Below are 26336 nucleotides of genomic sequence, written 5' to 3' on the forward strand. Positions count from 1 at the left end.
TACAGCCTCAGCACAAGCAGCATCCTGTTCCAGACAACAGCAGGGGTAGAAAGCAAAAGGGATTTCAAAACAAGAGCAGTGACAGGATTGTAGAAAATAGCCAGAATAAGAAAAGGCACAACTAAGCAAAGTTTTCTAAAACATCCCTCTTGCTGCCTAAAAGACACTGAGGACCCCAGAAGTAAAGATGACCTTACTTTCTTAATATCAGCTTCATCAGTTCTAGAGCAGCCCACACAGTTGACATCTCCCCAGCTTTGCTGCAGCAAACAAAAGATGGTGCAAGGAGGATGTTCTGTTCTCTCTCAGAGACATTTTTTTTAAGCTGAAATCCAACCCATTATATCCCTACCTCTAGCATTTCCTCATTTTATCAAAAGCCCAGCTGCACTGTAGCTCCCAGTACTCAGTGTACTCCCACTGTAGCTCAGTGTTAAGCTGAGTTAAAAGCCTCTTAATTAGAAGAGCTGACATGGGAGCCTGACATGGACAAAAGTCTGAAAGGATTTCACTCATGCAAAAGACCAAGCCCATTAATTCAGTGTTCAGAGCAGGAAGTCTCTTGTCCAACCTGCTTCAAGTGGCTTCAAGCCAGATGTGGCTTTTTCAATGGTGACACAGCACTTGCAGAGGAACAAAGCAGCAAATAAGAGAGAGCCCCAGGAAGCAAAATGCGTTGCAGTCCTGATGGACTTCTCTCCCAGAAGCTGTGACTGAGAAATTCTTCCTCTCTGTCCCTGTTTGTAAGGGTATTGCATGGTGCAGGTGGGGCACAAAGCAGATCTCAGTTTAACAAGTTCTGTCATACATTCCCTAGTTACAGATCATCACTGCAAAGGACTGGGGCAGCAGATTCATCAGCATGATGCACAACATCACAGAAGAACCACTTTGAAAGAGACTGAGGTCATTGGAGTACCAGAACTGTGGACTGGTATCCAAAAGTGAGGCAAGCAGAGCTGGCTTAAGTGCAGAAAGATCAGCTTGGGAAGAACCATTTTTTCCTAACACAAGGGGCAAAGGCAGAGAAGATATGTACAGGCAGCTAATGCTTTTGGGAAGGCAAACCTGCCAGGCTCTGCCAGAGAGATGAAGTCAAGCCACCTCCAGTGACAAAGCCAGTGGTTGTTACCAAAACTTATCAGGATTAGTTTTTCCAGGTCCCTTCTGGCAGGAAAAGGTCAGCACCAGGAAGAATCAATTTCCACACCTAACCTGGAGCCAGAACAATCTCTGCATCTTGAGCTGTTGATTTCCATCATAAAAAGGTGTGCAATGGGTCACAGCAGAGTTGGTCTAGCCCAGCATCCTGCCTTCAACAGTAGCTGTGAATGGCTGGTGAAGGAAGAGTTACAGCAGGGAAGCAAAGAGAAGACTTCCCTGAAGACATCTGCCAACTAATAGCCACTGTTGGCCTGGGGCAGTTCCTGAGCCACATGGTCCCTTCCTTATCTTCCAAGACACTTGTCCAGCCTCCCTTTGAAACTGTATGAAAGCATTCACTGTTGCCATGAATGTGCTGATAGAAATGGGGTGCCTGCTGCAGCCAGTGGGTGCTGACAAAGCTTCATGGGACTATGCCAGTTTTCTGGGTACACAGTTCAACCAGCATCAACTCCATGAGAGATGGAGTCCTAACTTCAAACCAGCCCTTAACCTCTGGGAACTGTGTTGGAGACCAAAAACTCTTCTCACAGGACCTGGGAGATATAATGGGAAGATGGGAGTGCCAGGGATCCAGAAGGCTCCAATTGCCCTAGTCAGCAATGTTCTTCTTGAGCCCTGTCTTCCCCCACCCCACGGGTTTGTCTGCCTATGCTCAAGGTCAGCTCTGATACTGCACAGTCCAGGTTTGGGCAGTGTCCAACACCTGATCCAGAGTTTTGGATTATACCAGGTAACTCCTGCCTTAGTATATGCTGGGGCTTAGCAAGCTAAAATTCACTTGCTCCTGCAAGACGACTTTCCCAGAGCCTGGAAAGCAAACACAAGTCTTCTCAGACACAGCACAGAAGAGGAAATTGCCTGTCATAAAGACAGCATGCACCAGCTCCTGTATTTCTACACTGAGGAAACTCAGACCAGTCTTACATGACTATTTTAACTACCTAAGGCATAAACTGAGGTTTGTCCTCTGCAAAGCTGTAGCAGAAAGTTAGCTGGCTCCCATGGGCTTGGCATTGTTTAGGAAAAATCATAAGACTTGAATTTTAATCCTGACTCAGCTGGCCATGTGGCCGTGGGTAAGTCACATCACCTGCCTATGCCTATAGACTGTCAGCTTCTCCAGTTTGTTTCCTGATGCTTGTGACAGCAGGCACTTTAAGATTCAATATCTGAAGACTGAGAATTACACATGAAACTCAAGCATCCAAATAGTTTCAAAGCCTCAAAGCTGAAGAATGAAAAACTAGAACACAGAAACTGCAAATTTCAACAAACAGAAAGAACAGACACAAGCTGCTTTTCCTGGAAAAGAGAGATACTGCTTTCAAGGTAGCATTACAAGGTCATAATTCCCAATTTATTGCATCAAAAAACTTCTCTTCTTGTAGCTGTAAGCAGTGTTAAAGAGGTACAGGAAAGTAATGGATAAAATGCTATTAACAGCCAAGCCCTTATCTTGGTGACCCTGACCACCATGTGCACATGACAACTTTCAGGCGTTGGGTTTTTTTTGTTTTTTCCACAGCCCGATGAGAAGGAGGAAAGTGAGGAGTACAGCCAAATTTCCACAGCTGGTCCTTAGATGACCCTAGTCACTGCAATGCATTGTGCATGCACTGACTACACTGCATTCCTAGCAGTCTCCCCAGTGCAAGACAACAAAACAACAGTTAATGAAGGAGGGAAAAACTAAACACAACTGGCTGAGTGGCTTACCCAGGATTACTGAATGAGGCCAGTGTTTGGGTCCTGTAGAGGGAACCTATAAGGGAAAGCTTTCCTGTACCACTCATTTTTTGAGTGACAGAGTGGTAGAAGGGAAAAATCAAAGAAGAATCGTTATAGATGTACCACAAACTAAAGTGCTCAGTTACTTGCTGGGAGATTTCCCAAAAGACATCCTCCTGTATTGCGGCCTAAGACAATATTATTAGAAACAACAAAACCATCCCCATCCTAAAGCTAAATATTTAAGCCATTTATTTAAACAAACCAGAACACACACCCTTTCCTTTCTACTCCTGATGCAGAAAAATAAGTCTTACAGTTTCAAAGGAAGGAATTCACCAGGTGTTTAGGTGCACAGTGATCACACTCCTAGTGCATACGCTGGACAAGACAGGTTTGATCCCATACATGAGAAGATACTACACAAAGAGGAGATGAAGGGCTGGATAAGGGATCACTGCAGCAGAAGGCTGTTGCTCCTGCACATTACAAATGCACAACAAAAGCAGGCCAAGATGCAGCCATGCATTTGTTGCTTGGTCATGGAACGGAAGCATCACTCAGGAGCAGGTGAGCAACTGGTAAGTTTTACAAAGGGCAATAAAAACTTTACAGGTCCTTATACCATTTTATATGAAACATATGCCACTTGCTCTGTTTCTTCTACCTACCTTTTGCTCCCAAGGTTTTGAAAGCTAGCAATTGCTATAAAAAGTGCTTATTGTAGGTCACAGTCACATCTACAAATCCCAGATTTTACAGCATTGTGAGATTCAGTGATCAAATATAGGCATTTACAGTTATTGTCCTAGTTGCAGGCAAAAAGCACATATGCACTGACAAAAATCCCAGCCATACAACACTGACTAGGTGAAGGCAGAGCAGAGATCTTGCCAGGGAAAGACACTGAGTGCTGTGACAAACCGGCTTCCACAGATGCTGAATTTCCAAAAGCTGCTCAAAGGACCTGGGTACTCACTTGTTGAAAGGCTCTGCCAAGGCACAGCCTGAAAAGGCTGGGAGAAGGGCAAAAAAAAAGTAGTTATTTCTCTAGTGTACTTTGTTCAAAATTAATTTTGCTCTTTCCCTTCTCTAGGAAATTTGTTTCCCTTGTTTGGAATTTGTTTGGGTGGTTGTTGGGTTCTCCCTTCCCAAAGGGAATAGCAGGAAAAGAAATATGCAGAAAAATGAGAAAAACACCAATTGTTTTGTTAAAGTTTTTTTCTTTATAAAAAAACTAAGAAATCCATACACACCCTGGGCAGAAAGCCTGAAATCAGGTGTTCATACCTAGAGCTACACTTTACTCTCTCTCTTTTAATTGCCTGCACTTGACTGTATCCCTTTAAGGAAACAGGAACAAATCCAGGAACCTTTGTGTTGTTTATTCAGCAGGGGATTAGCCCAGCCTGATAGCCCTGATCTAACCCCTGCTGCCATATCTTGGATGACTTCATCGTGGGATATGCCAATAGGATACCGAGGTATATCCCAGAAACACCGACAGGTTCAAGAGCCTTCATCATTGTGAAGAGCAACTTAAAAAGAGGTTCTACTGCAATTCACTATTTCCCTTACCAAAGCTCACCAAAGAGCAATTATCAACTTCATTATCAACTTCTTGATCTTTGCTAAAAAAATCTTGCCATGGGGAAAGTTGTTTGATTCAAACTCTATGTCTTATCACCAAGCAACCTGAGAGTGGTAATGGTTCTCTTTTTCCATTTCAAGAGGTGAACAAATAAACTTGTTAAATCTGCATTCACTCATGCTTCCCGATTCCACAGCACAACAGAAACCACCGACTGTGCCAACAACTATCAACATAAGCAGTCTGGAATACAGAGAGGTATCTACAACATCCCAAAACAACACCCTTCACCCCAGAAATTGCCACAAATCCTCCATCACACCCTTGTGCTGCTCCCTAGCTTTGGCACCGCCAGCTAGTGGCATTTTGCAGCTCCCTCACACTGGCACAGCATTGGTACAGCAAACAGTGAGGGAGAGTGTTTGCACTGGAACCTCTCCTACTAATTGGGCTTTTGGCTTTGCTGGGTTGTTTTGTTTTGGGAATGGAGAGAGAAAGCATCATTTTTTCCTCTAATAATATTTGGGCCAAGAGTTAATTCTCAGCAATTAAAAACAAAATCCAAACCACATTTTTTCCATAAACAGCTAATGGTCTTGGATCTGTCAGTGTAACTAGCACACAGCTGATTTCTCAGAAAATAAAGAGCATGCTGGCAATAAGACATGACAAATAACAACAGCTTCCTTTACCTTATAAAGACTAACAGGTTTCCTGAAACTTTTCTCTAAAGAGACAGAACAAATCATTACATCACATAAGGATTCATCTTATATACTGCAGCATTAGCTGAACACCACTAACAGTGCTGTGAAGTTGGAGGTAGATGCTGCTTGGAGTTCAGCAATCAGAATATGTGCTCTGTGGGGGATACTTACAGACCAGACAGGTAGGCAGCTCAGCAGGGACACATCAGGAAAAAGGCTGCTGAGGAGACTCCTTTCACACCCTGCAATCAGCAGAGGCACCAGGTACATGAGGCTCTTCCGCAGCCCTCAGGAATGCAACCACACCTGGTGTCCTGCAGACAAAAATTCAGGATGAAAGTAGGCACAGCTCAGTCCTCTGCTGCTGGAGGGCCAGACACATTTCATCAGTGTTCTTGAAGTTGTCTAAGGCAAAAATATGCAGAAACAGCCTTTTGTTTAATAAATGGATAAAAGATTCTAAAGGATACACAAAGCTTCAAATGCTAAAATTTGGGCATTGTGGAGTTGTGTATGTAACCAATTCCTGAATGGCAGAGATGGTGAAAAATCCAGTCACTGTTTCCTTTAAGAAGAGAATCCAGGAGCCTCAGATTAAGCTGGTGATGGCACTTGCACATCAAACAGGAGGAATCACTTCTCTACAAAGCCTTTGAGTGTGTCATCTCACTGACATGAGACGATGAGTATGTCACAGGCATTTCATGAGCTGCAGAAGCGGCTATTTTGTTCTGCTCTGAGTTTGTCTGTGAAGGACTATTACAAAAAATAGCTGGTTTGGGGAAAATTTTATTTTCCACAAATAGCTAAAAGAGTGTCCTAGGACAGTATCATCCCATTTTTATGCTGGGAAGATAAAAGTATCAGCCATTAGCTGCTGCAGGAGACATAGGGCTGGTTCAGCCTGTTCCTCAGCATGAATAGAGGCTGCTCTCACATCTGCACAAACCCCACTCAAAGTACATGGAATCTTTGACCCAAAGGACCACAGCATTTGCTGCATTTTCACCAGCAAAAAGTCTAATGAACTGAACTTGGTACTTCAACAGCCAAAGGCCAGGCTTCTCCCCACAACTGTCATGGCCACCATGGGTACAGAAATCCACTCGGCTCTTCCTTTGAGTCCTCAGATTCTAGCTGCCTGTGTCATACCAGAACAAAGATTTTCCTTTTCAATAAGAAACTGAATCTCTCCATGACAACCTCACACCTGGTCTGGCCTCAGCAGGATCCCTCCTGGGCTGCTGTTACATATGCACCCTCACCCAGCAGAGTCACTGTTTAAGTCAGTCACACTCTTCTAGGCTTCTTTTGAGTAGTTTTCACCTCTGTTGTAAGAGAGAGAAACATTTGGTTTTATTCATGGAGGATGAGCTTTCTGCCACCCAGCCTCAGGATGCTGAACAAGAAAAGTGTTCATGGCTTCCTCCAGGTGATTCCCAATTTTGTTTTGCCACTTCTTCGTTAAATTTCTCAACAGCCCCCAACTGACTTGAGCACAGGTCCCTCCTGGCCAGCTGCAAGTTTTCCTCAGCCACTTCAGTGCCCTCTTTGTACAAAGGATAAAAATCCTGAGACAATGCCATCTCACCTGGAGTACCACAGTGTGAGCTCAGAGAAGTGCGCAAGAGCCTCACCTTTGTTGATCAAGATCCTTTGTCTTGAAACCAGCCTCAGACAAAGAAAAATTCATAGCCTTATGTTGTCCTCAGATTGCTCCCCCAGCATGCAGAGATACAATATCAAACCACAACATCAGACTGCCCAATCCTCTTCTCCTTTCCCCTTTCAAAGGAAAAACAACTTTTTGGTAAAACATTCACATTGTTTACTGAATACATGTGGTAAACAGTAATTTCTTTTCCAGCTGAGCCAGCAAGTTCTCTGCAGAACCTGAAACCTCCTTACCCAGAGGGCTGGATACAACTGCTGGGGGGATGCAAGAAATTCAAGTATACTTTCCTCATCCCAAGAAGTTCTCGTCCAATATTTTGATAGCTGGACACCACTATCTCACCCCCATAATATTTTCTAGGCTACATGTTAGCGATGGGATCAGCAGGAAAAACTTTACCTCACTGTTCTGAACTTGCAAGATGCACTTAAAAAACAAAAAAGGTTTGCAAACATTAACAAGTAGGAATGAGTATGGATAGGATTTCTAGGCACCACAGCTCCCTGTACAAGTATCTCTCTAGCTGATGCCGTATTGGTTTTGCCCAGGAGGGATGCATGGACAGTTTGACCTTTCTGCAAATGTTGCTAGAACAACAAACAGAGCTGAGGCAGGTGGGTGAAGCCAATTTCCAAGAAGATGATTAACCCATTCTCTGCCTCCCAGAGAGGAAAACTGCCCTATGCACATGTGTGTGACACTTGGTTACCTCTCACCTCTTGTCAAGAGTAAGGTAAAGGTAAAAATTCACTCCTTCCTGTGAGCTCAGGAGGTGTTGGCTATGCTGTGCAAAACACCTTTCCTGAAATACCAGTGTAACCTATGCACTGGAAAAGGGTGAAGTCCATGCCCTGAGTAGAGACACTGCCTGGCTCTCAGATCACTGAGGGGAGCACAGGTAAAGTCTTGAATCCAAATACCACCAGTCCCCCTCCCAAAAGAAGAAAGGATGGGTCTGAATGTGCAAGAATTCCAGGATCTAGTACAAGATACCAGAAATATCCTCTCCTTTTCTCATTCAGAGGGGACAATCACAACAAATACTAAAAGCCTCAGATTTTTACAAGACAGAAAACTAGAGAATGTTTTGAGCAGCCACAAGCCTTGAGCTTCTCCTCCACAAAGCAGGATAATACTGGCACATGAAGGGCACCTGTTCCTGGCATACCAGGCACAGCTAGTGGAAAGAGCAATCAAAGCAAGCAACAGCATTTGTAACAAAGTTGGAAGCAGATGCTGTTTGAGAGGTGCTTTTGTTCAGCATGTACAACTGTTCTAGAAAAAGTAAAATCACTGTGGGGTTGGGGGGATATTCCTGTCTGACAAAATCTGTCACTGAGTCAGAAGCCCACAGTAGGAACAATGACGTGGTATTACAAAAGAGGGTGGAGGAGAATAGGGGAATAGCTATGTTTATGAGAGATAGTGGGAAATTTCCTGCCAAATGCTTTTAAAGAAAAATTTCTAGTTGTCTTCACAAAGCATGCAGTGGAAAAACCTTAGTCAGACCAGCTCAAGATATCAATTTCTTTAAAAAAAAAAATTTTAAAAAATACCACAATCTCACACATTCTAATATTCAGCTATTACTCCAAATCAGCAGTTTCCCAAATCAGTAAGTCACTAGAATCAGTTAAGCATCTCTCAGAACCACATCAGAACTGAGAGCAAGTTTCTTCAATGCGACATTTGCAAAGACCTCAAGTGATCCAAACCGAAGCATTAATTAATTAAGCACCTCCAGCTCTTGAAAACCAATCAATAAATTTTCCTTCCTCTGTCACGGGACTAACAACTGGTTTTTGCAGTGACATACAATGCCACTGCACTCAGTGAGCTCCACTCTGCTGCTTTAAAGCAAAAGCAGGAAGTCAGAACAGAAAATTCCTAGGGAGAAACTCTGCTGAGACAGAGCTACTCACAAACTCGTCCAGACATCCTGCTAAAACAATTCTTTGCCCAAATGAGAGACGTTCTTCCCTCCCCTGCACCCCATTTTGTCTCTCTGCAGGTGTCCCCAAATACCTGGAGCAGCAGGACAGTGTTGCTCCCCTTACTTGGAAGCAGCAGTATGTTCCACAACAAAAAGCTAGCAGGGAAGGAACACTGCCACTGTAAATAGAGGATCAGAGCCCGTCCAAGCCAGGAGGTGTGGTCTGCACCGCTCCCTACGCATCTCAGCCCCTTTCCAACACAGCCTCGTAGTCCTCGGTTCAGAGGGCAGCACAAGAAAACCTGCCCTTGAGCTTCCAAGGTAAATTCCTTGTAATCCCATCTTATGCACAGTTGCGAGGGAGAAGAGCTTTCTGGGCTGCCTTAGGCAAGAGGGCAAGAAGGGGTAAGAAAGCAGATGATCCCTCATCTCTCATTGAACTTACCTTCCCTGAGAAACTCTAGCTGTGTTTCTACTTAGCTTGCTGCCTTGCCCCCAACCAATTTCCACCAGGCAAGAGCTGGAAACTACCCCTGTGAATCCTGCCTCAAGTTTAACTCCAGTTTTACGAGGCTGGCAACCTGTTTCACAAAGAGAAGCACAGAGAACTCAGGAAAAGAGAGACGCAAAGCATAAAATGACAGGACAAGGAGCACGTTTCCAAAGCATCATAAAACACACACCAGGGGTGGGGTGCACATCCCAGGACTGTCTCACTAAAAGCAGCCAGAAATGACACCCTCTGTCCTGCCACTGACAGAGCACCACTCTATCCCACAACATCCCCAAAAGGAAGCAAAGCCATCCCTGCCTGCTGACAGCTGGAGATACTCATGGGGATTTGTCGCTCAGTGGCAGCTCCAGAGTCTCCAGGCAGCACGAAGACTGTCAGGTCCTACTGGTTAAGCCTGAGGTCTTTTCAGGAAAGGTGACAAAGGAAAGACAAAAAGGAAAGCGTTAAAGTTTTGTGCCCTTTTCTCACCCCTACCCCAAATGCCTCTTTTGCCCAGGAAACAAGCATTGCTGTACAAATCATGAGCAGCAAGCCTACCCTCTACAGAGAGGAAAACCCCCACTTCCACCAAATTTCCACTGAGAAGACTCCAGCTGGTATCTGAACAGCAGAGACCTCATCAATCTGCAAAGAGAGGAGCTCCAAACAGCCCCATTCTCCCAGCAGCAAGCAAATAGGACCTGCAGAAGGCAAAGACTGGTCCTTCCCTCTTAATTTAAGATGGTTTTTTCAAAGTCCAGACTAAAAAATGGACATGAAGCCTACTACAAACAACCACAATTGTCTTTACTAGAGTTTTAACAGGGCCAGAGCGCTCCCCTGAGTCATCTGGGAGGAATCTGTGCTAGCAGAGGGCATGATCACCTTTCCATTCCTCACAGGCTCAGCTTTGCCTCACCTACAGGACCCCAAATCCCCTGGGGCAGGCTCTAACAGAGCAGCTGTGGCAAAAAAAACAATAAAACCAAACAAACCCATACGAAGTGAGGTATCTGCCTCCAAGCAGCAGAGTTTACTCACCATTGCTGCAGAAGTCCTGCTTGACAGTGACCCATGGTTTTGGCTGGGATGCTGCTAGAACAGCACAAAAAAGGGAGCAAACTGCTTTCCTGCACCTTGCACCCTGTCCTATCTCTAATCTCCTTCTGGGGTTCTTTATAAACATTCTCTAAGTACTGACCACAACAAAAAAGCTTATAAAACACACACAAAAAAACCCAAACCCCACACTTTGGAGGCACATTAATGAATCCTTAGTGTTACACGGATAAGGGCCAGGAAATACAAAAAGTTATGGTTCCCATAGTAATGCTAATTCAACCATCCTGCACATCCTGTGTATTTAGTGGTACACATTGAAAAGAAAAATGCTTCATCTACCAATGCTTAAAAGGTTTTTGATTTAGTAAAGACACTTGAATACTACCCCCCACACGCAACATTTATTGTTCAGAGCAGTGGATTTTCAGATTGAATTGGATTAAGCCAATCTAAGCATCACTCCAGCTCCCCATATCTAGGGCAATAGCAAGAGCTCTCAAGCATGATTACAGACTGAACATTATTTGCCCAACCTGAATACAGGAAAGGGATCCAGGCATCAGAGTGGCTTGAGTCATCAAATCACAGTCGGCACAGATTCTGCACTGCGATGCAGCAGGGACTTGGTAAGGAGAGAGGGGAGACAACAACCAACCAAGCCCCCCACACCCATAGCTAGCAGGTGTTAATCCATTCCTACAAACACTCACTTTTTTGATGCCGACAGCCTGAAATATCCTGCCTGGTATCCCACCTCAAGTCCAGGAACAGGTGAGCTACAGCCATGCTGACCTTTCTCCAGCACAAATTCATGTATTGCTCTGCTCTCCCAGCTCCCGAGGGCTCATCTCCATGCTTTGCATAAAGCCCACACCACTCTTCGAGAGGGAACAGCTACAAGTGGTCCATTAGCATTTAGCGGCTTTGACTGAGCTATCTGATTTGCATAGGAAGCGAAAGACTTTGCGCCATAGGAAATCCATTAAATCAAAGGGGTTTGAGCACCTCTACCGAGCAGAGGATTATCCCTCTGGCTACATGTCTGGGAGAAAGGAAAGGTAGATCGGGCATCTTGCAAACTCCTTAAAGAAGAAAAGAGGATAAGGAAGAAGGAAGGCAGCTCTCAAGCACAGGAGCAAAGTGTGCAACAGAAGAAACATGGACATTTGTGAGAGTGCCCACATGTCCTTTCTCCCTACAATAAATCTGAACTTTTTTCTGAGTTTCCATGATTTCAGACATTTAGGACAACAGATATCAAAACTTCAAAAGCCAAAGGAGAAGAGAGAGACACACTGTTGCTGAAGTTCTCAGCCCTACTAGGCACCAGGTCACCCACACAGACCTGCTTGGAGGGCACCAAGCTGATGGGGCTGCCACGAAGCAACATCCACACCAGAGTCTGCACAGGCACACACAGCAGATGTCCTTCTGCCCACAGGGCCACTGGGTGGCTGCTCCTTCACTCACACCCTTGCACTCACCTTCCCTGTTGGGCTCCAGCATCAAGTCTCCATGTTTTAAAGAGGCTTTGCTACCCTTCCTGCAGCTGAAGAGCCTGGCTATTCCTCTGAGCTGCACAAATTCCAGTCAGCATCTAGCCACACCTGCCAAGGGATTTGGTCATGTTTTATCTTATCTAAGCAATGATGGCACTTGTCTTTCTTCTTGGGCAAAGCTCAGTAGCTCAGCACCTGCTGAGGAGGGGAGCTGGGCAGGAGCTTCAGCCTGCAGCAATTCACCCCAAAGCAGATGGCTCTACTGGCCTGCCTGTCCCACCCCACAAAAAATGGGCATTCAGTCCACAAACTGGAGACTGGGGGGAAAATAAGGCTCAGCAATACGTACACTTCTTGCCCCACCTTCAGCTCAGGTGCTGGCACAGGCACACAGCTCACCTTCCCTAGACACAATACAGCCCCACTATTTCCTTGCCAGGAGACAAAGCAGTGCTTACAGGAAGGCAGAAGTTTTGTCTGGAGGTAAGACTTCAACATCTGTTATGCTGTCAACCTATAGGTCACCTACCACTTCAATTCCCAGCTGGAGATGAGCTTGGTTTCCTCCTCTTCATTTTCCAGAGGGAAGAAGAGGGGAAAATGAGGCAGATAAAAGCATTACTCTTACTCACAGATGTTACGCTGAACAAAGTGGAGAGGAATTCAGCTACTGCAACAGTGAGGGCCACCAAGTTCCTGTGGGATGTGTTAGATCTGCCTCCCTGCACTTGAACCTCTGCCCAGCTCCCACCATGCTCAGCCAAGGGTTTACAGCTAGCCTGCAAGTTTGCTGTCTCCTTTTCCAGAGGCTTGACACACCTAGCTATATCCAAACATAGCTGAAGTTTTCCCACAAGGTTTGCTTTCCATAGCCTAAATGACATATTTAGACATTCCGCAATTTTATTTTTAACACCACACAGCTACTCCTCCAGAGGTCTGCAGATATCCTGCCTGCTATTCATTGGAAGAGCTTGAAGTAGGAAGCAATAAACAGATAGATCTGTTACCTTTATTGCACAGTTACAAAAATTAGGCTTTTTTTCAAGCCCTTACTGTACTGCTTTACTTTCATCCAGCACATGTGCTAAAGGCTAATTCTTTCAAAAAGCTGTAGGATAGGTCTTCATAGCTTTCCCCTTATTCACAGTCTCATCTCTCCAGAAACACAGGTTGCCTCAGCCCAGGATACCTCACCTGCTGTGAGCAGGGACACCTTTACACCTGCCAGGATCTTACCAACAACACAAACTCAAGCCAGCCCCAAGCCCACACAGTGCTGGAGCACCACAGCAAATCTTAGGAGGCTCACGGCTCCGAGGCACATTTTCAGAGCCCTCCTGCCATCCCCAGAACAACACAAGTCTTTCCTGCAGGGCTTTCAATCCTCAGACAATCCTTCTGAACCCAGCAGTCTCCTCCACAGAGATGGGGCAGTAACTGGTGCGGAACAGTGATACAAAGTCTTGTACCAGCAGAGACTGAAGGTACAGAAGCAGAGGCAAGAGCTCCTCCTTCAGATGACATCTCTGCTAAATTAACTGCAATCACACACTTCACTGGATAGAAAGCAGGGATGTTACAAGCCTCCTTGCTCTCACTCTTTTTACTTGACAGATTTTCCCCTAGTTATGCCAAGCAGATAAGAACACTGTAATCTTCCAAAGCATTGCACCAAATCTCATTTCCTCCAAAACAAACCTATGATTAGATTAAAGCCACAGTCTCTGAGAGCACAAGACAGTATTTGTTGCTGCTTTAGTGCTCTGTTACACAAGGTTAAGCAAAAAACATTTTGTTAAAAAGTCCACAGGGCTTCCCAGCCATGTTACTCCAACCTGAACTAAGCACAGGAAAGCCCAGCATGGCTCCAGCCTTCATTTGAAAGTCCACAGTACCACAGCCCAGCTCTAGTTTGGGTGTTGTCTTCTCCCAAAGCTCACAATATTTATTATTCCGCTTGAGGCACCTAGGTCCTGCAGTCAAGTGAAATACAGAGATTCAAGCATTCCTGGCAGCTTATACAGACACCCAGAAATCTTCAAGACAATCAGAAATAAGCAGGAAAAAGCAAATTAAGAACGGGATTTAAAAGGAAAAAAAATGTCATTTTATGGTTTGGTTTTTTTAATGTGTGGCTGGTGGTATATAAAAGCTTAGGGTTGGCAAATCTTTTGATCATGTGGCCAGAGGGGAGCACCTGGTGCTCCTTGCCACAGCAGAAGCCCATGGGAATACTTAGTAGATCCACCCCAGTGCTCCTTGCACAGCTGCAGAGCTCAGGTTTGCTTAGCAAAATGTGCATTAGAGCCATGCAGAGGGAAATCCTTCTCAGCATCAGCCAAGAAATTAAAGGCTAGGGATGAAGGATGAGGAAAAGAGAACATTGCTAGGAAAATATTAGGACGGTAAATCAGGACATCCACAGCACCTCCCTTTCAAGTTGCTGGGCTACGGGGTACCTCCAAGGATACACAGTGACAAAGGACAGAAGCTCTTGCTAATTGTTGCAATTCTGCTGTTCTGGAAGGACAGCAAATGAATCATGAAAGATTCAGATGTACAAAGTAAACCAAGTCTTTCCACCCCAGACTTTACAAGGACAAGCCAAGGCATCTGGCAGGAAGGAGGGAGATGCTGCTCCACTCAGTGGAAGATGACACATTTGCTACAGATGAAGTTTCTCATCACTGTCCTTAAATCCAAGACAATCTCCTGCAAGCAGGGGAGGAGAGGAGGGATAATTCAGTCCCCAGGGCAGCCTTATGAAATCAAAAATATTTAGACAGTGAGCAGCTGCATTATGGAAACCAAACCTAGTTTGCTGTACATAGGAATCAATTTCCTTAAAGCTCTCTGACCATGAAGAGCATTGTGCACAGAGCTGAGCCCATGTGATTTCTGTTGCTGTCGATTGTCCTCGTCCCATTAGTTCATTTTCTGAGGCTGCCTGGCAAAGTCATGAGGAACAGCAGTTCCCCAGCACTGTCTGTGTGCTGCTAAAGACAGCCCCACTTGGAGCTCTCCTTTGCAGCACCACCTTCAGGTGAGCAGACAGGAGGCTCTTGATTCATCAGATGCATCAAATTGGAGTGTGGGGGAGAAATTTTCCTATCTGATGGTGACAAAACAACCAAGCAGACTTTCCAGAGTATAGTTGATATTCCCACTGTAGCTTGCCACAGGAGGCCAAGAGAAGAGTGATGCTCCAGGGAATGAAAATAATTTTTGCCCAGCAAGGTAGCTTCAAAGACATTTTATACCCTCTTATGAAGGATTCTAAAGTTTTGTATCTCAGGCCTCACATCACTCTCTGTGGAGCAGGGTGTCCTGGCAAAGAGACACCCCAGCTCACTGCAGCTTTTCAGAACCTCCTCTGGACCACCTGAACTGAACACTGAAAGGACAGACCAAACTGATTATCTGTTTGGTCAAGAAAAGCAATTTCCATAGCCCTCAGGAGATGTATATGTGTATATATATTCATCTACATATAGCTGGTTAGATGATCCTCAGAAATAAATGTAGCTTTAGAGCATGAAAAATAAGATACAACTGCTTCTGAACCTGCAAAAGGCAAAGCTAGAAATTAAGATATTCTGAGCCCCCTCTGATGCAGAACAACCATCAGAATAAGCAAGAACTCAGCAAGTCACAACTAAACAAGTAAGCTGTGTTTGGATTATCCTGCCTCCTCAGGATAATTCCTGAGCACAGCCATCTCCCTGTGTCTGAGGCTCTTTTCCCCTCAGCTATTTTCAGGAAGTCCTACAGGAAGGACTTGGGTTCAACACACAAATTCACTGAAGTGCATCCCATGAGTGCAAGATATTAAAGAGAAAGACACCGCAGTCTTAGGAGAGGGAAAGCTGTGGTACTTTTTTCCTTCCAGAAAAGGAGAAGCAGCACAAACACAGCTGCTGTAGGAACCTGCAGCATCTGGACCATGGCAAGAAAGAATATTCCATGAACAAAGGATAATCGAAAAAGAGAAAATAACAAGGTCTCCATTCAGGTTCAACAAGAAAGACCAAAGCTCCGTGACCGCTTATCAAAGGAGCCTGCAGGCTTCACAGCGACAGAAGAGGAGAGAAGGCAAAAGAGGCAGCAGCTCCCCATGCCGGACCCCACCAGGGCAGCGCTCCCCATCCCGTGGCACGGCCGCAGCTCCGCCTCAGGAGCGCTGTGTGCGGGAGAAGGCAGCGTTGCACAGGAACGTGGATGCTCCGTACCCGTCCGTCACCGGCGAGGGACCTCCGACAGCTGGGGACGGGGCAGGTGTGTGGCTGTGGCCAGGCGAGGACCCCGCAGCATGCAGAGCCCCCAGCCCTCCGCTGTCCTCTCCCCACAGCCGCAGGAGAGCCGCGGGGAGGCCGGCGAGGCGAGGGTGAAGGCGCCGGCGAGGCGAGGGTGAAGGCGCCGGCGGGGCCTTTCTCTGGGGCAGCCGCTCCCCAACAGCTCGTTTGCGGGTCCCGGCCGGGCACAGCTGGTAGCTGCCCCGGGGAGAGGCCCGGCCCCGGAGCACTGCACCCCCGCCCCGCTGCCGCCGGTGCCGCTGCCGCCCCGGACTGCCCGCACGGCGCTTACCTGGCCCGGCCCGGCGGGAGCGAGCGGCACCTGCGACCGCCCTGGCGGGAGCGGAGCCGCCGCTGGCGCCGGGGCGGCCCCGGCCGGAAATGAGCGAGGCCGCGGGAGGGCGGCCGGGCCGAACCCGGCGGGCAGGCGGCAGCGGGAGCCGGACCGGCCCCCTCGGGACAAGCGGCACAGGCCCCACCCCGAGAGCCAGCACCCCTGAGGGCCAGGACAGCCGCGCAGCCAGCCCCGCTCGCAGCCAATCCCCCGGCGGAGCCGCAGGCAGCGCCCGGGCGGCTTTACGGCTTTATCCATTTCACTGATTAACAGCACCGGGCTGGGGGCCTTGTTATTTTGCAGTCATTGGAAGTTAGGAAAGCTGTTTGCTTTACCAGGTGTATCCTATAATGCTAATTACAGCACTTGTCCTCGTCACGTGACAGTACATAACAAAGTCTCTTCCTAAAGTTTCCGGCTGTCAAAAGCCTGGACAAAGAGGAGCCCGAGCCCTGCAGCGTCCAGCAGACCCGCGCAGCGCCAAGCCCCAGCCTGTGCGAGGCTCTTGTCCCTGCTCCGGGCGACCCCAGCTGCGCAGCCCGGCTGTGCCCAGACCCCTGGGCTGGCACCAAGGAAAGCCCCGACCATCCCACAAGCCAAGGGCAGGTGGTTTCCATGCACTCCAGCTGTAGAGTAAGTAACCGGAGCAGACCTCGGTATCTGTCATAACAGGCAGACACACAACAGACAGTACCATCTATTTCACCAGCGAGGAAACAGACTCTCTAGAAAGACGGGTCAGTTTCCTCAAGAGGTGGTCCCGTAATTGAGAAGTTTCAGATTTGTGAATAACGTTTTACTAACCCTTTCATAGGTGCCAAACACCTGCTATTCCCACAAGAGGGTGGTTAATTCCTCCTGGAAACCCGGGTCTGCCACAGAGCTCAAATCAACAGAGGCTAACAGCACTTGGGGCATTTAGGCTTGAGTAAATCAGAACTGGACCAAAATGCACCTCTAGATCAAGGCCCCCTTTTTGTGTACTGATAAATATTGACCCCAAGAGGAACTTGAATGGGCTTGGGCTCAGCAAAACAAACCCACATCATACAGTACATCCAAAAAATATTTAATAAAACTTTAACAGAGAAGCAGCCTACCAGAGCCAAGTAAATATATTGAGAAAGTTTTTATTAGAAGATATATTTCTGCCAAAATAAATAGTTACATTTTCTTCAGCAAAACATTAGAAAATAGAAACAGGAAGGAAAAAAAAAAAGCATCAACAATTTAATACTGAACTTTTAAAGTGACTGTGAACACTATTTAGTGACATTGTCACATAAATACATAACTTGTTATGCTATTGCTGGTCTAGTTGCTGCTCTGACACCAGTAATTTCCACAGGACCTCCACATATGTTGCATGCTTAAGGGTCTTCTCAAACTCAGTAGCAGCAGTGGAGTCCCAGGACACACAAAGCTCAAAGAGCTGGTTTAGATGCTGTTTTCAAGAACAAGAGAAAACCCCAGAAGTGAGAGGTATTTATTTCAAAGTTACATTTCCAAGTCCTCTGTTTGGAACTAGAGTTTCATCCTCCCTGTGCAGGAGGGCTGATGTGGATCCAAAGAGTGAGGTGGATGCAGTTAGGGGCTGTCGTAGTGGAGCTGCCTGCAGGTTGGAAAAGGAGCAATGTCCCACCAGTAGGCAAGGGGAAGGAGGGAAAGGAGAGGGGAGTGAGTCCTGCTGCACTCAGAAAGGCAGACACCAGAGGGACAGGAGGCCCACTGTAAAGGCACAGTGTGTGTTTGGCACAAACAATCTGGCTGACATGGCAGCCAGGTGAGGTGGTCCATTCTCTCACTGATTTAAGGAGAAGACAGAAACAAAGCTTGAGAAAAGTGTTGGCAAGGCCCTCTGACTTTGGCGGCCCTGCCACCCACCACATCTGGCATATATTTACTAGAAATTTACTATTGTTTTATTCCCATAAAGAATAAACACAGGGAGCTTCATGTATTTCTCCCACAACCACTTTGGCAGAAGTGAGAGCTCTTTTCTTCAAGGAAGTAGTGAATTACTAGATAATTTTTATAAATTAATAAAACCACTGGGGAATATAAAAGTACTAGAGACACACCAGTGCTGGCAGACAGCAGATTCTCTTTTATCCTCTGAGTGTTGCAGGTACACAGCCTTCCAAGAAGCCATGAGAGGACAATTCCTAGGTCCTATATATAGTGGTCAGTATTTTCTCCTACCCCTTGAAAATCAGCTTGCAACAGTATTAGCAGTAGGGCAGGCAGCAAACCAAACCAATTACACTACACACTACTTGTGGGTTACAGAGCATGCCATAGGCATGGACTGTTGTACACAAAACAACTCTACAGTGTTGTACAGGTTAGGGGCTGGTTAGATGCACAACAAAGTCACCATTAGACTTGTTAAAAGCAGCAATTACTAACACAGGAAGGAGGAAAAAATAGTGGATTCCTCAATGCACAGACCCTTTATGTGAAACAGTGGAAAGGGCAAGAGTTGGGACTCCTGCAGGAATCTAGTGAATGCTATAAGGACCACTGGACGTGGACTACAAGATGAATTTTTGTCCAAGAACCTGACCTCTCACTCACCATACACTGGAGAGCCTGGCTGGGCCACCCAGCGACACAATCTGGAGCAGAAAGGACTGACTGCCACAGATGACCTTGCTCCTAAAGACTTGGCAAGTGAGGGTTAATCACCAATGGCTGCCCAGAAGACAACTTTGCACACCACGAGGTACACACAGAACAAGGGGCTGAACAGTTCCAGTGAGCACTGTTGTAATAAACCCCTCCATATCCAATCCAGAGCCTATCACAAGGTTTCCAGAGATTTCAAAAAGAGTGGGGTCTCATCTAGACAAGGCAGCACTGCATAACAAAAAGCTATTCACAAGCTGACACAGCCCTTTTTCTACATCAGTGGGAAAGGTTATCTTCCCTAATTCCTTCATCCTTTGCAATCTGTGATGGACAAGCAGCAAGAATTTCAAGCAAATGGGTAAAACTTTTTAAAAGGAAAATGAGGCTAGTTTCAGGTATTTTTAACAGATCTGCTATTCCTTTATCAGAGCTCAAATCTATAAAGCCTATAATAGCCATTGTAACACTTAGGGAATAAAAACAGGCAAAGAAAGGGTTAATACAGAGTGGTACTTTCCCAGTATCCTTCACACTCTGCAAATTAGCATAGGGAGAACAGGAATTTCCTTGTGAAGAGTTAGACCTTTATTTTTAAAGCCAGTCTTTGATTTGTGGTTATAGTTTGAAGTGTACAAAAGTTTCTTGTGGAGAAGTTATTATATTAACTTAAACTACAGATGAGGTGAAACACAGAACAAAACTCAGGCCTTTTACCAGGCACAGCTGGTAGTCTCTTGAAATGTATGAACCAAAATCCCCAAGCCTTCTGGATCAGAGCACTGGAAGACAGTGGCAACAGCCCAGTCAGTTCTGATGCAAAAGGCAAGGGATAAAGGTGCCAAGCTGCAACTTCTTAGCACACTCTGTTGCCAAGAGTATTTTATTTCATAGTTTAGTGGTTTACATAATCACTCAGTGGTTTTACCAGTCCAGGAAGAAGGGATAAAAAAATACTTGCATCATTTTCTCCACCCATCTATTAACTCAAAAAGTCAAAAGGGCAGCAGCTCCTAAACATCCTAAACACAAGATTTTTCTTATGCAGTTTTGCCCCTCTCTGATGTTTTGTTTCTGGACAAAATGCCTTAATTTCTTGCCACTAAATATCTCTATGTTCTTGCCAATTGCTCTGTGTGCACTAGGGACAAGAGATATGCACGTAGCAATCTAAGTAGCTGTGTGTGTGCCATTCCCCCAAGAAGGTAGTCCAAAACAGTGAAAGAAAAGAAATCCCATACCAAACCACAAAATGAACACCTTTTCTCAGTTCCAGTTTTCATCAAATTCATCTTGCTCCCACTAAGTCACAGTAGCTTGTTGCTGGTTCACTTCCACTAGCATCTAGCATTTTTTTCTGTGGGCTTTAAACAATCACAAGATTGACTTGTTTGGTAATTGAATGTTCTATCATGATTTCAGAATCCTCCATTTTTTTCTCTTCCTGTAGTGACTTCCCTGTTCCCTAACTGACTTAATTATGCAAAGCTTAAGACTAAATCTGACTGCATAAGTGCAGGCCTGCTTTGTAAACTACACAGGCCCTTGTGTTACATAGTTTCGTCCAGCAAGGGCAGTGAGGTGACAATCTAAGTCACAAGTTCATTCTTGCACTGCCTTCTGGGCAGAGGCCCACTCTATTGCCTCCCAGCTTGGCACAGCCACTGCAGGAAAGGCCTGATGCTTATCCATCTCCACACAAACACCAAACCCATGCCCAGTGCACAACTGTGCTCATAGGAAACAGCACCCACCCTGTCACCCACACTGCTCATGAAAGATCTACTACTTTCTCCAGCGATTAGCACAACTTCTGGGTTTATTTTCCCTCTCTAAATCTAAGGTACAAAACAGAGTCTATTAAAAATTACTATTCTGTGTATAGGCTACATAATCAGCTTCCAATACCCTGTCCTGCTCTCCAGCAAAGACAGCATATGTTTGCTTTGGCCATTGCACACTGTTTGTGCTAGGAGAGGCAGAAGACGCCTCATGTAGCAAGACAAGCAGCAGAAAAAGATACCAGGAGCTGGGTTTGTCAGAGTGTGAAGACCTAAGTTTAAGTCCATGCAATCCCCACAGGAAGCCACATCTCACCCTGTTTAGAGCAGGGAGTTCATACTTCTCACACAAGCCACAACCAGACCACTGTGGAGAAGGCAGTGCCTCAAGAGTCCTGCTCTGCTACAGCTCTGGTCTTTTAAGGGGCAAGACAAAGAGGAGCCAGTTCCAAGTGGCTGCATCTGCATCAACAGTCTTCACTTCTCATGCTCCTGCTATTGCTAGCTGTAGAGCAGGACCTCTGAGCCACAATACGAGTCAGGCAGGCTGTGATGCTGGTGTAGCTACAAGCCTAAATCCTTCTCACTCCAAAGCCTCAACAACCAAACTTTCTGAGCAAAAGAGAGATAGAAGTCTCAGTTTGGCAGGAGATCCATTCTGTATCACCCACTTGGAATTTGCCTCAGTTGTACAGCCCCTTAAGAAGGAGCAAAGCCCAACTGACCCCGTCAGAGGCAGCCACTTCCCCAGCACTTGCTGTGACACTCCACCACAAGCCTCCCAAAAATAACATGCCCCGCACAATTCTCATCTTTCTACAATCACTTCATATTGCTTCAGCTGCTAAGTTGATCCTGAGATAGCCAGGCTGAGCTTTTTTCAGGGCAACCCCACACTAATTCCATTCACAGAATCAGGAACAGGGCCTCAAATTCAACATGTTTCCCTGAAAAAAAAAAAAAGTCAAAATTACTTCTTTAAATAAGCTCAATCACTTAACACTCAGAGTTCAAGTCACAGTAGTTCCCTGAGGACCCCAATCAAAAAGGGAGAGATGAGGACAACATGAATCAGGGAAAACTGATTCTACACTTCTGCAGTTCCAGTGTAGTCTTCTGCAGGACCAGCTCCAGCTTCTGGTGTGGATGCAATTAAGGGAGAGAGGAAAGGACATGGTTTCAGCAAAGAAGAAAGTCTGGAGGAGATTTGAAAGCCATGAGAAAAATTTGTTTGGCAAGAGGCTACTTCATCTTTCAGTAGCACGAAGAACTAATGTGATTTAAGGAGAGAAATCAAGACACGTGCTCTGAAAAACCAAAGGTGATAAAAGCTGTATGAACTTGAGAGCGTCATCTACATCCTGGTTATTTGGTGGCAAAAAGCCAGTGGCAATTCAAAGTGCACTATCTGGGAGAGCCCAGCTGGGTCAGCATCAGCCTGGCCACAGGCAATGGCCAGGCCTCACCACAAGTCTAGAGCAAGGAATCAGCCTGTGTGTGGCTGTGAACACAAAGGTCCCTTGCTTGGCCCAGTGGGCAACAAATGGCTACAGTCAATTCCACCAGTCTCCGCTTTGCAACATACTCGGAGCATGGGGCAGCCCACTGCTGAGGGATGAGACTGGTCCTACCCTATGTCCATTCTCCTTCCCACCCACTCTCATCCCCTCAACAGCAGCAGGCTCAGAAGAGTGGCAGGCACTCTTTTGCACAGTCTAGAGGTGGAAGCTTTAACTGAAACCCTTCCCGAGGGAAGAGGGAGGCTTGCATGTCCACGTTGATGCAGAGCAAGCCCAGCATGAGCTGGCGCTGGTACTCCTCCCACTTCATCATGACATCAGAAACCGAGCGGTTGCTCCTCATCCACATGGGCAGTGCTTCACCACAAGGTGCCGGGGGAGAAATTGGCAGCTTCTGGGGCCCTCCGAGCTCGAGGTGGTAGTAAAGCCTGAAACGTAAACACATTCAAAGACTCAGTACATGGGAAGACTTGAGCAGGCCACCAGACTAGAGAGCTCCAGTACCACAGTCCTGTTTTGTACTAAACTGACTACATGATTTTAGTGAGAAGTCTCTGTGTACCCATTTTTCCCCCTCACATCTCTCAGTTATTCAGACCATGAACTCTTTTGGTTAAGAATCATACCTTTGTATTAGGATCAAATCACACCTGGGGCCCCCTGACATCTACTGTGAGAGTTTCCTACCCTCATCCACACAACAGTCTTGCCACAGCCTCAAGCCAGGGACTATTGCAGGAGTTCAGTCCAGAAGCACAGGCACACACACAGGTCCAAAGCACTCAGTCTCATTTGGAAACTCTTTTGTGTTCCCTGGCCACCATATTCCCTCCCCACAAAAACAGGCTGAGATATTGAGGTAGAAGAGGTCATTTGATCAGAAGGGACTTTCAGGGGATTCTGGGCCAGCAAATGTCACAAAGACAAGCACCTCTGTCTTGTAGAGGAGCATGAAATAAGCTGGCATACTGTTTTAATCAGACATAACAGGGGAAAATTAGACTTTGTCTCCTATAATGGGAGTCTATCTGACAATTAAAGAAGCCAAGCAACCAAGGACCAGATTTGCATTTCAGCCTAAGTGCTAAATCCTTCTGGTCAATTTGTGCCTTATTTGCTCTGCTCCAGTGGAATAGAGTCTCTAGAATTCAAAGATGTAAGGGGAAATGAAGGGCCCCTCCAGAACAGTGCTGCAAAGAAAAGCAGCCATACCTGGCTGAAAGATGGCTGCCCAGTTTCTTCTTGGCTTTCTTCACTAGATAGTTGCAGATTTCTGTCATCTGCTCCCTCATCCATCTTATATCCTCAGGGATATCTGGGAGCCATTCTAGCAACCTGTAAAGAGACAGGAGACAACCATTAGCTGGGCCACGCAAAGGAATATGATTAAAAGAGCACCAGCTCCAAAGTCTCTCCTAAGGCTCAAAAATTTATCACCATATTCTGGGGCAAGTTCTAGCACACAGCAATCTTCCTTCAAGCTGGAAGTAGTGGCTGTAACTAAATGACATAGGAAGATAGGAAAAGTTTGGGGTTCTTTGTTTTTGTTTTGTTTTGGGGTTCTGGTTTTGTGGGGGTTTGGTTGGTTGTTTTAGTCATATCTGGTAAATGTCAAGAGCTTCTTCCCCAGAACACCAGCAGTGCAGAATTAGAGAGAATCCCACTCTGGCCAAACACTACAGCTACATGAAATACTTGTCTGCACTGGGAAGAGCACCATTGAGGGACCAGCCCAAGGCTCACCTGACAGTGAAGGAAACTGCAGACTCCAGAGGCAGCATGTATGGGACCATCATGGCCATGGCCACACGCACAGGCAGCATGTTGCTCAGGCCAGTCAAGAAACTTCTTCTTTCAGCACAAGCCTCCAGGAGAGCTGAAGGCAGAAGAAAACATGGCTGAATATCCCCAGTGGGACACTCTTTTCTTGTCATACTTCAGAAGTTACTCAGCCTGAGGCTGCTACCCCCCACTTCTAAGAAAATCTTGCTCAGGTTAGTAATTCCCTGAGCACAGCTAAAACCAGCAGCTTTCACCTTTATCAGACTCTAAAGGAGTGAGCAGCAAGACCCTCTCCTTACCACGTAGAACACTGTCAAATGAATCAACTTCTCTCAGTCCAGTATGAGCCACAACTTTATCTGAGACCTCCAATCCATCTAACCTTCAGCAGGTGTCATTTCAGTCCCTGGGCATGACCAACCCCAGCTATACACAATAACCACACATCCCAGTAATCTTCTGAGGCAGACCAGGCAGCACAGGAAGATTACCTCTGATCTCTCCCTTTGAATCATACCTTGGTTCAGTCTGGGAGGCAAGTGTTCAAAGATATGCTCTTCAACAACAGCAAGGGCAGTGTTGTCCTCTAGTTGGTCCTCAGCTTCTGTTTCTTCCTCTTTCTTCTCTCCTGGAGGTGCTTCTATGGCAAGGAGAGGACGGGCAGGACTTGGACGATGAAGGAGACCTGAGAAGAGAAGTTATACTGTAAGGATGACACGAACCAGCTGCCCTGCCTTTAGAGTGTCAGTCCTTGCTTCAGCCTAACTCCCCTCAGGTCCCTTTTAAGTTCCGCAGGCTGCTGTTTTGCAGAGTTTTGTTGCTATAATCTGCCAGTCACCCATCTTGCAGGCAAGATTTCCCACCTGCGGTGCAATCCCAGTTATCCCGGACACGAGGTGGCAGCAAGCGCACACCCAGCGCTGCAGCCGCTGGACGCAGGAGAGCAGCGCCCAAGTGTCTGGCACTGGGGCCCTGAGGGCAGCACCACACAGACTCAGCTGCGCACGGAGAGCAGCAGGGTGTCTGTAGGAGGTCCAAATGGCACTGCTGCCCAGCAACTGTGTTGGTAACTGCAAAGGTCACCACTCCACCTCTCCTTCCTGAAGGGCAAGACTCATTGAAGATTATTCCATACCCTAGTATATGAGGGACAGTTCAGTTCTTCCTTTCCTCCTTTCATATGCACCATCAACTACTCTCAAAGCCAAGGCACCAACTGTGGCACAGAACAGACAAATCAGTGCACCGTAGAAATAGCCAGTGCCTTACCATTCTTCTTCAGGAAGTGCAATGCATCTCGATAGCCCTGCTTGCACATATCCCGCAGCACCTGTGGGCAGAGGAAGGAAAGTTTCATGTGAAACTGGCTGAGCAAATACCTACCACAATGTTGGCTTCAGAGGAATTCTCCTGACTCCTGAGCTATCCCAAGAACAAGTTTCATTCTTGCTAGCCTTGCTCAGGCTTTGAGCAGGAATGGGAGGTATAGCATTAATACATTGGCTATGGGAATCACAGGACAATTTAGATTGGAAGGGACACCTAGAATCCTACTTAAGTGGGGGCACAGAGTTGCAGCTACCTCACTGCCCCAACAACAGCTGATGCTGCTGTGGGCATCCTTCAGGCAGTCACTCTGACAAGCAGCCCAGAATACTTCCCTGCAGGTGCCAGGAAGGGCCATTGTGTTTGCAGATATAGCCAGCTAAGACTAGAGAGGGGGTGGGAAAAAACTTGCCCAACTCATTCAGCACATGAATGCATGCTTATTACGTCCAAATGTCAGGGCTATCTGGCACTTGCATCTTCTCAGAAGTACACAACGTTTGCAGTGTCACTTGCTACACTGATATAGTAGAAAGGCTTCATACTGGCAGCTCCATCCTTACCTTAACACACTGAAGTGCGCATTGGTTCTGATGGTCAATACATCTTTGTTTACAGTGAGCCTAATTTCCAGGCAAAGACTACTCTAGAGAGAGCACCATAGGAATGCTGTCCAAGCAACTGCTACCACCTGAATTCCAGATATTCAAGTAGAAAATGAAGACAAACCCTTGTGCAGGTGCTCAAGGTTTAGCAACTCACTGGGCTGATAATGTCAAGATTCAAGACAAAGCACGAGATACAAAACTAACAGT

At 46.3% G+C, this 26336-nt stretch overlaps 2 protein-coding genes across 2 annotated transcripts in view; both read right to left on the minus strand.

Annotated features, from left to right (window-relative positions):
* CRACR2B (calcium release activated channel regulator 2B) overlaps positions 1-276 on the minus strand; it is a 28233-nt gene extending 27957 nt beyond the window's left edge. Inside the window, exon 1 of the mRNA XM_053981290.1 lies at positions 198-276. Coding sequence (XP_053837265.1) covers positions 198-247 — 50 coding nt within the window. The 5' untranslated portion in view covers positions 248-276. The remainder of the gene's footprint in view (positions 1-197) is intronic.
* Positions 277-17598: 17322 nt separating this feature from the next.
* Positions 17599-26336, minus strand: part of PNPLA2 (patatin like phospholipase domain containing 2) — a 28806-nt gene continuing 20068 nt past the window's right edge. The window contains exons 5-9 of the mRNA XM_053981483.1: positions 25465-25525; positions 24713-24880; positions 24157-24289; positions 23626-23748; positions 17599-22841 (exon numbers count right to left, since the gene is read on the minus strand). Coding sequence (XP_053837458.1) covers positions 22577-22841; positions 23626-23748; positions 24157-24289; positions 24713-24880; positions 25465-25525 — 750 coding nt within the window. The 3' untranslated portion in view covers positions 17599-22576. The remainder of the gene's footprint in view (positions 22842-23625; positions 23749-24156; positions 24290-24712; positions 24881-25464; positions 25526-26336) is intronic.

This window comes from Vidua macroura, chromosome 6 (assembly GCF_024509145.1).
Source record: "Vidua macroura isolate BioBank_ID:100142 chromosome 6, ASM2450914v1, whole genome shotgun sequence".
Lineage (NCBI taxonomy): Eukaryota > Metazoa > Chordata > Aves > Passeriformes > Viduidae > Vidua > Vidua macroura.